This window comes from Tupaia chinensis, unplaced genomic scaffold (assembly GCF_000334495.1).
Source record: "Tupaia chinensis unplaced genomic scaffold, TupChi_1.0 Scaffold000377_5, whole genome shotgun sequence".
Classification (NCBI taxonomy): Eukaryota; Metazoa; Chordata; class Mammalia; order Scandentia; family Tupaiidae; genus Tupaia; species Tupaia belangeri.
The window spans coordinates 2484752-2495839 of NW_006159879.1; the positions used below are offsets into that span (position 1 = coordinate 2484752).

An 11088-nucleotide genomic window follows, 5' to 3' on the forward strand; every position below is an offset into this window, starting at 1 on the left:
CTCCCCTTGGCTCCCCTTTTCCCTTTTGTTTGCACTCTTTTGTCTGAAGATTTATCCTTCCCTGCCGCCTTTTTTGGCTTCGTCTCCACTTTTGCAGGAGGTTTAGCCGACAACCTCACCGATCTCCTCTTGGGCTCTTCCTTGGCCGCCCCCTCGGCTGAGCTGACCTTCCTCTTGGGCATCTTGGCTGCAGACAGGGTGCATGCTGGGTGCCTGATGAGGCCGCGAGGAGCCTACAACCTTTGTGGAGTTGAGCGGTGCCGGGGACTAGCCTCCGCGTGGGTGGGTTATCTTGATGGAGGCGGCGAAGGTGAACAGAAGACAAAGGCCTCGATGCCTTTTCATGCATGTCTTTTGCCGGGACACCCCTCAAAGATCGCTCTCCTCGGGGCTAGTGTTTCAATTAACAGTTCATAAAGTTTTTAACAATAGAGAACATAAATTCTATTCAGGGTTGGATTAAGGGTGGGTCTAGTGCAATTCAGAGTTGGATTAAGGGTGGATCTAGTGCAGTTTCGCAATTGTAGGTGGGTCTCCATGGAATGCAGTTTCGGGAAAGCGGTTCCGGTAAGCAGAGATGATTATCAGCTGATGCGGCGCAGCAGCCATCTTGTGATTACCGGGAATGGTGCTGAAAAAAGAAAATCTCAAGATTAAATATTAGTTTTTATGGATCTTAATAAAGAATAATACTTATACAGTTTTGTAGGGATTTAAAACTTAATTTGAAGAATCCTAATATATTTATCTATTTCACTTGGAGAGGGCAGAAGTGTCCTGGGCCAATTTTGGCCTAATCCTATTTTACGTAAAAAAAGGATTAAGTTTACCTTAAATGTATTTTAAAGGGCCTTCCAAAGGTCAAGATTACTTCTGCCTAAAAAAAACTTTAGCCCAACCTCTATTGTGACCATGGAGATAAAGCATTGTAATTAATAGTAAGTGATCAGAGCAAAGGGGAGCGGTTGGGGGACTTCCTGGAAGATTTTATCATACACTCAGGATGTATAAGAGAGCTATGTAATTCTTTTATAGTAGTTTATTGGGGAGCCAGAGGGGGGGTCGCTTCCCTGGGGGGGGTCACACAGTAGCAGCCTTGCCAACGTACTAAACCGACCGGAAGGTGGGGGGGGGCTCAGACAGATCCTGGGGCCCCGCCGGGTCGGACTCCTCCAGAGCGGATAAACCCTCTCAATTTCTTGATAGTATATTAAATACCAATATATTTATGCTAATAACCAATATTGGTCAGGGCGGTCTGCATAGCCTAGTGGTTGAAGAGGCTACATCACACATGGACTGCCATGGTTTGATTCTCATCTCCAGCGGCTTGAAACAATCACTAGGTACATGTGAATCTGTGCACATAACTCTGACAGGATGGAAAGACAGAGGACAATGGATTGCCATGTAATCGAACTCCATCAAGAATGCGTTCTCTATGTCTCTCTTATTCTAGTAAACAAAATCTCCATGGGACTAGCAGCTAACGTAATGGCTATGTCGCTGAACTCCCATGTAGTCAACCGTGATCCGAGTCCCGGACCTGGTGGCTTAAACTCACACTGGCCGCGTGTGCGTACGTGCCCAAGATCCTGAGAGGAGAATGGAGGAGAAGGGATTATGGCGTGGCCATAGCCACTGGGGGGTGATTTCTTGCTTTCTATTTCTCTGTCTCTCTCTCTCTGTCTTTCTGGCAAATGAACACGCCCTACAGCAAAAGCCTCAAAAAAAAGAAAAAAAAAAAAAAGGAAAGAAAAAGAAAAAAGAAAACCTCCAGAATTTTTTAATTTTTTTCAGTTCAAACTCATTTTCCTTTTATTAAAGTCCAAGTTCCCATTTTATGATCTTAATAAAGGAAAACTTGTTCAAGACTGTTTACAATCAAGTAGCAACAGCAATAAATCCTTGAGAAGCCCATCCATGGGCTTTTACGCTTTGTCAAGACCCAGTTCCTCTGGAGTGGAGATGCCCAATTCATTTAAAGTTGGTCTAAGTTTCTGGATGACATAGGGGTAGATTTCCTTATGTAGTCCTGCTTTGTCCTTAACAACTTGTAGGATGCGAACTGCACTGGCAAAATCATTTAACCGTCTGCACGCCCACAAGGCAGCATCAATGATTTTGGGTTCTGGAACCAGATCATAGCCAACCAGCGTGTTTGTCCCTTTGCGCAGTTCCCAGGCATCTATGTCTGGCTTGTTGAAGTATGTCAGGGTTAGAATTAGGGTAAGGGTTCAGATTAGAGGGTTTGGGTTTGGGTTCTAATTAGGATTAAGATTCAGATGAGAAGACCCAGGTCACGCACAGTTGGGGTCAGAGTTCAGTGTTACGGTTAGAGTTTGGATTAGGTTAGTGTTAGGGTTAGGGTTAGGGGTTATGATTTGGATTAGGGTTAGTGTATAGAGTTTAGGGTTAGAGTTAGTATTATGGGTTAGGGAAGGATTAGGGTTTAGGGTTAGGTTTAGTATCTAGGGTTAATGATAGGGTTGGGGTTAGGGGTTAGTGTTGAAGCTGGAGTTGGAGTATGGTTAGGGTTAGGGTTTAGAGTTAGGGGTTAAGGTTAGGTTAACATTTTGGTTTACTGGTAAGGGGTTAGGAGTTAAGAGTTAAGAGATTTAGAGTTTTAGTGGGTTTCGTAGTTAGAGTTAGGGTACAGTTAGGGTTAGGGTTAGAGGTTAAGGGTTAGATGTTAGGTCTAGGGGTTAGTTGTAGGGATTAGGATTTAGGGTTAGGTGTTGGGATTAGTGGGTATGTTTGTGGTTGTGGTAGGAGTAGGTTTAGGGTTTAGGGTCAGGGATTAGGGGTTAGGGTTTGAGTTAAGGTTAGGATTAGGTTCCAGGAGGAACTCTTCTGGACAGTACCTCAGGCTACAAAACCCTTTGAGGCCTCTGGGTGGAAGACTTCTTCCCAGAACACAAGACTTCACTAACAAGAGGCTTGTTGGAGAAAAAAACTTCCGGTCAGAATGCCAGAGTGCACTATTCTGAGGAATCTGGGAGGAACATTCCAGGCACTGGGCCAAATTACAGTGCTCTGAGTCCCTAAGGAGGAAAACATCTAGCCAGAATACCAGACTGCACCACCTAGAGGGTTTTAGGAGAACTTCCCAGAAGTATACCAGATTACACTACCCTAAGGCCTTTAGTCAGAAGACTTCTGGGAAAATTGCCAGACCCCATGACCCTGACACTTCTGAGAGGAAGACTTTTGGCCAGGACGCGATACTGCATTCCCCACAGTCCTGCGGGATGAAGACCTCCCCACAGAGCCCCAGACTACCCTATCAGGGGCCTATGCAGGGAGATTTCCAGGTTGAGCAGACTACACTACCCAGAAGCCTCTGGGAGGAAAAGTTCTGTCTGGAACAGCAGAGTACATTTTCCATAGTTGCCAGGATGTAGATTTTGGGGTAGAAACACCAGACTACACTATCCTGAGACCTCTGGGTAGAATTCCCAGCTGGGTGCCAGACTATAATTTCCAGAATCCTCAGAATTTAGACTGCTAGAAAGATTCCCAAAGTATACTACCCAGAGGCCTCCAGGTGAGAAATCCAGCCAGTAGGTCAGGGCAAACTTCCCACAGCCCTCTAGGAGGAAGACCTTTGAGTAAAGCCCAAACTACACACATGGAGGTCTCCATGAGGAAAACTTCCAGCCAGACTGCTAGGGACGCTGCCCAGAGAAACCAAGAGGGAATTCTGGGCGAACACTAGACTATACCACCAAGAGGCCCTGTCAGGAAGACTTCCAGGTTGACCCTGGACTATACTCCCCAGAGTCTCCTGGAGAAAAAGTGACAGACTACACCTCCCAGACACTTGTGGGGAGAGTGGGCCCCAGAGAACTGCGTCAGGAGGACTCTGGGAGGAAGCCTTCTAGGCAGAGTGACAGACTACACCTCCCAGACAGACACTTGCAGGGAGAGTGGGCCCCAGAGAACTGCATCAGGAGGACTCTGGGAGGAAGCCTACTTACAAGCCTCTGGGAGTAACACCATTCGACACCCCCAGAGAGGCCAGATGGAAATCTGGGAAGAAGATTCCCAGACTTCACTACCCAGATATGTCTATGAAGAAGATTTCTGGGTAGAGCCCCAGATGATACCACTGCAGAGGGAAAACTTCTAGCAAGAAGGTGAGAGCACCCTGACCAGAGCCTCTGGGGGGAGACTTCGGTAAGAAAGGCCAGACAGCCACAGAGGGGCTTGTAGGTTATAGGTGGGTTCCACAATTCCTAGGTTGGTGATTGGAAGGGAAGTTCTGCGTCTTGGGAAGGGGGTAACAAGATACACTGTAATCAGTTGAAACTATACATCTCTAAGATACTATGCCAGGGACAGGATGCAGGAAGAATCCTGTTCATGGAAATAAATGGTCTGTTAATGTTTGTGGGCATGACTTCCCCAGTCCCTTTTGAAAAGATTTTGGAAAATAGGAAAAAGTAGTCAGACTTTTGGTTCTCACGGGATTCCCATTTGTGCCTTCTCCGGGTGGAATTTAATTAAGGAGAGGATGAGGCATAACCCCCTGGAGCTGGCATGGTAACTTCACTAAAAACACCTTGGAGGGGTATTCCTTCTTCCTACCTAAGAAGTCAGAGTCTGTAATAAAGACAAGGATAGAGAGGTGGGACTTGATAATGAAAGAAAGTCTTTTGGAGTCAGGTAGACCTAAGGGTGTAGATCCCAAAGCAGCTGTAGAGGAGGAGGGTAAGGGAGCTGCAGCTTTTTGGCCTGGAGCTACCCTGCTGGCTTCCCAGCCCAAACCTGTTTGCATATCAAATGACACTAGGAGAGAGCAGCGCCCACTTTAACTCACCACCGAGAGCTTTGCATGCTGCCTGCAGGCAGAGGAAAGGATATTTTGGGATTTAGATTATGTCAGGCTATAGAGGCTCTCAACCCTGACAACCCCAGGCTGATGTCCTGAGGTCCTTGCATAAGCTTGACCCTGTGGTGCTGGACACATGGTGGCACTAGAGATGCTGCTCAATCTGCGTTCACACCTAATGATTGGCAAGTGTTAGACAAGGCGTGCTTGTTGCGAGATTATCTTTTATGAAAGTCAGATTGGTCTGAGGAAGCCCAAGAGCAGGCGAATAAGAATGAACAACATGAAGTACCTATCATATTTGAAATGTTGACTGAAACAGGGAGCATGCCGTACTGCACACAGATGGGATATACACCACAGGCATGTCAGCAGGTTAACATTATATGCTTGAGATGCTGGAACAGGCTTCTCGGTCAGGATCTAGGGACAGGCAGATTGATCAGTGTATGACAGGGACCTAAGTGAGTTATATCAAATTTTACCTCCTGCTTGACACAAGCCATTTTACGGCTATACTCTATCTAACCAGGACACAGACAAATTGTGTGGTCATAACTGGCCGCTGGAAATGCTAACCCTTTTGCAGAGCAGCTGTTATCCCATCCAAAAAACAGGAGACAGTGGCTGATTGTGTTAGACCTTATCAGGACACTGAAAAAACTTATTTAACAATTTCTGCCTATAAACCACATATTCATAAGCTGCTGATAGGTACTAAAAGCCAAAATTGCTGAGAGTTTTAGTATTCTGGTAAATATGTAAAGTCCTACATACAAAGCTACAACCTTAATGACCTTTCCATAGGTATCAAATTCCCCAAGCTATTAAAATAATAATAGTATTAGCAATAAATAATAAATATAAGTAATAAATAATAGTAACAAATAGCAGATAATAAATAAAGCTAATTGTACTACTGCAATGCCTTAGTCACAAATTAAATGATTATCTTTAAATGCTATATACAGTAAGAACAACTGTCTATCTGTATACTTTGTTCTCACTGTTTTCAGTTTTGTCATTCAGCGTTTCAAGACTGCTTCCCATGGAAAAGACTCGAACAAGTACCTAAGCTTCTAGAACCCCTGAAAAACACTACAAAAAATCGAATTTTTTTTCAAAAACTTTCTGGATTCCACCTATCTGCTTCATATGAAATACTTATGCACTAAATAATAAGGCGCCAAGGGCAAGCAGGTAGCACGGTGGTTAAGGGCACTGGAATCCCATGTGGCTGACTGTGGTTCGAGTCCCGGACCTGGTGGCTTGCTTTTTCACTTTCTCTCTCTCTCTGTCCCTCTCTGGTCAAATTTACATAAACAAATAAATAAATAGATAAATAAATGTTAAAATAATAAAAAATAATTTAAAAAAATAAATAATTACTAGGCACCAAGGAAGCTGACACTCTTCTTTCTCTCTGCCTATGGAGTAGCTCCATTTCCACACCAGGCCTCTTGGAGAGAAAGGGTCATACCCCCCCCCCCCCGCCACTCAATGAAGCTCGGTAAGGACATAGCCCCTGCTGTGTTAGGCCATAATATACTCTGTCCATGCCAGAAATGCCTTTCACTTCTGATCCTCTATATCCCCAGCTGGATAGAGCAGTGGTCAGGTGGTCTGTGTTCCAGGTACAGTGACATCAGATCACCTCAAGTTTCTGGTTCTCTGAATTCCATTTTGGATGGTAAAAGGTTGGACTAGGTAGCCCTTTGTTATGGTTTCATGATAAGTAAACAGCATCAGCCAAATATAACTCTTTTGGCCAAAATGTCAAGTATTCAAGAATTAATTTTAAATACTCAAGAATCGTTCAATACCTGTACCATAATTATGGCCCAAAGACCACCTCCCCACATATGAACTGACAGGTGGTGAGGGGGACATGGTACTACAGGCAGTGAATGAGATCTTTCTTCAGAAAAACATCACAGAAGCCCATGTCACCAAGAAGCCTCCAAAGTCCATGATGAAGGTTCTAAGAACCCCAGTCCCTGCCAGCAAGGCTGCCTCCAGCAGTATTCAGACCTGAATCTCACAGTGCTTGGCGAGGAGGAGCCGTATCGAGAGATGGCCAAGGTGAGAGGCCCATGTGGGATAACGGTCCTTGGCTAGTCCAAGTGTGGCCTCTGTCCTGCCTCATCACTCCTGCCTCAGGTCAGCAAGGGATCTCACGTGTGCAGAGGAAAGCCAGACCAGGGGTCGCTGCTGACGAAGTGCTCTGCTCCTCGCTCAGTGTGAACCAGTGTTTCCAGAGTATGCTCAGGCATCTGCAGCTGACAGCAATGGCAGGGTCTTTCTTCCAGGGGCACTTTGTTGCTGTTCTGTTATACAACTTAATGGGGGACAGCTGCCACCAGAGGAAACCCTGGGTCAGGGTTCTAGCACATACTAACTACAGGGACTGACTTCTTGCGATCCTTGTGTTGGGTGGCACAGTGCAGGTAGCCCAGAGGCACACTCTCAGGTCCCTGCTGTTTCTGGAACATACGAGAACCCTATCCAGAACTTTCCATGCAGGTATCTGTCCTCTCGCCTCTAAGAGCCCAGAAGGAGATTCGTGTACTTACAGAACTACCTCTCCACCATGGTGGCACCTCAGGACTTGATGCCCAGAAGAAATCCCGCCAGGCCTGGCTCACAGCCAGCGGGTTCCAAGCGCTGGGTCTTTAGAGCATCAGGAGCAACCACCAGGACCTCGGTTCCCTCAGGCCATCAAGGGCTGAATGAGGTCCAGTGAGAGGAGCAGGGCTGCAGTGGGGTGTCCACAGGGACGGCTCTAACTGATCTGCTCCCGGTTTAGGAGTGGAAGGAAAGCACACTGCTTGCTAACATGCTGGAGTCAGCGCTGGATCGAGGCAGGTGGAGCTGGGACCGATGCCACCTGGACTTCAACCTATACAAGTGGCCTCCGTTCTTCACGCTGCCCCCTTCTCCAGTACTGAAGCCTGTATCAGGTGAGAGGAGACCTTGGCCAAACCGAGCCTCCTGACGCTCAGGTACGCAGGAGCTGTGTGCAACTGTCACATTATTCATCCTGCTTCAGTTACCCATCTAACCTTCCCATACTAGGAAATCAAAGTTCGGAATGTGTCTGGTGTAGACAATGGCAGGCTGAGATGCGGGGAGCTGGGTTCTAGTTCCATGGGAGACATTAGTTGTATGACTTTAGGCAAATCCTTTAGCTGCTCTGGGCTGGGTTTTTCTGTTATACAATGGGGGAGTCCTAAGCCTGGACACCTCGCCCACAGCTGGGGCAGAGGCTCTGGGTGTCACTGGGACCTTACAGTTCCTTTCCAGCTCCAAGATGCCTTTCTCCTGTGGGGCTTCACCAAGTCCCTCTGCGTCTTCTCTACATCTATTTATGGAGACACCTCAAGATCATTTATAGGTTGATATAGAACTCAAGTTTGTCAGTTACTCAAGCCAGATCTTTGTTCAGTGAGAGAACAAGTTTATCTGCTGACGGGATTCTAGAAAAAACTTTCCAGAAAAGCTCAATCAGATAAACAAGCTGAGTCTATTTCTTTGCCCAATCCAAGGACAGCTGGCAGCAGCTACACTGACCAGGTAGGGTGCCAATAACCTGCTGAGGCACCCTCTGCTCGCCTTGACTGCGCTCCCCCCTGCCCCTGGCATCTGGGTCCCTGGAAACTTGCAGCTGCTGTGTGGCTCTTAAGGAAGCCCCTGCTGGGAGCCAGGAGTGCAAGGCTGCCTCCTCAGCAAGGCTTCCTAGTCACAGATCCCAGAACACCTCACTGCTCAGAGGGGAGACACATGCTGGGACCTCAAACCAAGCTGGATGAGGAGTGCTGGCTGCTAGTGGGGACCTCCCATGTCCCAAGCTTTCAGTGAGGCCCTCTTTCAGGGAGCTGCCTAGGAGGTAGGGCCCAGCAATCCTTGTCAAACTTCTACGGTGCAGAGGAGCCCTTGCAGCCTGCTACTGTACAGAGCATACTCTACATTTTGTGGGAAATGCCCCCTTCCCTTCATTACTTACCCAACAAAGGAGAACTCTGGTTTCACTGGAAGGCTGCGTCCACTCATAGAATTTATGACTCCATTACCAAAATGCTGGCAGGATGCTCAGGCCAGCCCACCATGCCAGCTCAGGGGCAGCCTGAGGAGGTAGTTCCCACCCTGCCTCCTCTCTGCCTATTTTCATATATGATTTGTACATGAAGGGAAAATTGTGGCCTCCTCTCTACTCAAATGAATGTCTGTGATAGGGCTTTTTGGGACAGCAAACTCAAGGACTAGTCTAAAACTTGAAGACTGCCTGAAGGAAGAGGCAGGGACCCAGCGAGTTTTACAGAAGACTGCAGAAATGGCCTGAGGAACATAAGGGCCCATTAGCACAGCCTCCAGAACAGTGTCCTCGTGAGTATGGAGGTCAATCCTTGCAAAGAATCAAAAGGAAGGCCAGCAGGTGGTGTGGAGGTTAAGGCTCTGGATCCCACATGGCCAACTGTGCAGTTCGAGTCCTGACCTGGCATCTTGGAAATCACTCCAGGAGTATGTGTATGTGTGTCCAAAATCCTAAGAGAATGAAGAAGGAATTGTGGTGTTGACATTTCTCCCAAGGGGTGATTTTTCCCTCTCTGTAGTGAACGCTAACAAAAACAACAACAGATGAATTAAATAAATAAAAAGAAAAGTCCTAGGTGGGATCAAGTATATGCTATTTTATACCAGGCATCACCCAAGAAGGATCCACAATAACCCCTAAGATTCTGTGGCCCTGGAATGGGCACGTGCCAGGGTGAGGACAAGGGGTTGGAAGCCATCACAAGGAGTAGTTCTGGGGGTCACACTGCGAGAGGCCCAGCCAAGGCCAGAAGTGCACGCACACCATGACATCTGCATTCTTCTTCATTCAATGGGTCCTGGTACAGGTCTTATGAGTTTTGTGTCTTGTTTAAATGACAGACCTGTACACGGCACTTCGAGCTGTTTCTTAGAGAAGGTGTGGTCTGGTAGAAACAACTCTCCCTGCCGGGCACACCATGGGGGCCCCAGCTGTTTCTTAGAGAAGGTGTGGGCTGGTAGAAGCAGCTCTCCCTGCCGGGCACGCCATGGGGGCCCCAGCTGTTCCCTAGAGAAGGTGTGGGGTGGTAGAAGCAGCTCTCCCTGCCGGGCACGCCATGGGGGCCCCAGCTCGAGCTGCCCGCACTGGTGTTTCCTCAGCAGCTCCGTGTCTTCTCCATTCAGCAGCTGTGAGCACTCAGACAGCAGGGCCTGAAGGTCCAAACCTAGAGGTTCCCTCAGGGAGGAGAAAGACCTCTGGTGGTAATCTGGGAACTTGCAAGAACCCCGAGTTCTCCATCTTCTGAAGAGTCAGTTATCCAATGCCTGCGGCAGGTGGTTGTAGGGAGCACTGTCCCCTGCTCAGGTCGTCCTGTCCAGAGGGTGGGCACAGACGTAGGCTCGCTTCTCGAGGACCTGCTGGGCAACTTTCTTACTCTGCTCATCCAAGTTTTCTGGAGCATCTGGGAGGGAAAAAGTGGGTGACCGCTCTGCACTGTGACAATACAAACACGGTTGGAGTGGAGCTAGCCCCTCCTCCAAACCCCAGGAAGTGCTTCTGGGCTGCAGAGAGAAAGGGATGGAGGTGTCGTGCTGATCAACCAGGGGATCTCCCTGGTAATCTCGCAATGAAGACCTGGTGGGGTGAGTGGGGAGAAGGCCTGCTCGGGGAGTGGCGGAGCTTCAAGTCCAGCCTGTTGGAGCAGAGTCACTGTGTGGCCCTCCACAGCTGTGACGGCCTGTCAGCGCTGCGGGGTGTGGCCCAGCCCCAGAGCCAGGAGCTGCAGTCAGGGCCACTCCCCTCAGCAGGCTCTGGTGCTGGGGCCTCTGTGCCCTTGACGGGGAACAGAACTGGGCTCTGCGGGACACTCACCTACAGGACCACGAAGGTTGGTGTTAGAACATGGCCGGGAAGCTACAAAAGAGGGACATTCCAGGCACATGGACAAGCATGAGCCAAAGCCTGTGTTCTCCGGGGCCTATGCTCAGGCACGCCAGAGAGCTGCAGCTCCCTTCTGGCTGGTGTGCGGGACACGAAGAAGCAGGTAAGATGCCGTCTCCTGAATCAGACACGATACCTCCTTCTTCCACAAACCTTCCCTGGGCAGCTCTGAGAATACGGCCAGCAGGGCCTGGCACGGGGGTCTGTGTGAGAGCCCTTCAGACTGCCTTGCTGGGATGCCCGGGCCTTACACAGGCTCTAGGAGCCTGGCAGGGCCCAGAGA

General features: G+C 48.5%; 1 protein-coding gene across 1 annotated transcript in view; it reads right to left on the reverse strand.

The window, feature by feature from the left end:
- Positions 1-9502: 9502 nt before the first annotated feature.
- Positions 9503-11088, reverse strand: part of ACAD9 (acyl-CoA dehydrogenase family member 9) — a gene marked incomplete in the record, with an annotated part of 37152 nt that continues 35566 nt past the window's right edge. Inside the window, 1 exon segment of the mRNA XM_014589778.1 lies at positions 9503-10326. Coding sequence (XP_014445264.1) covers positions 10226-10326 — 101 coding nt within the window.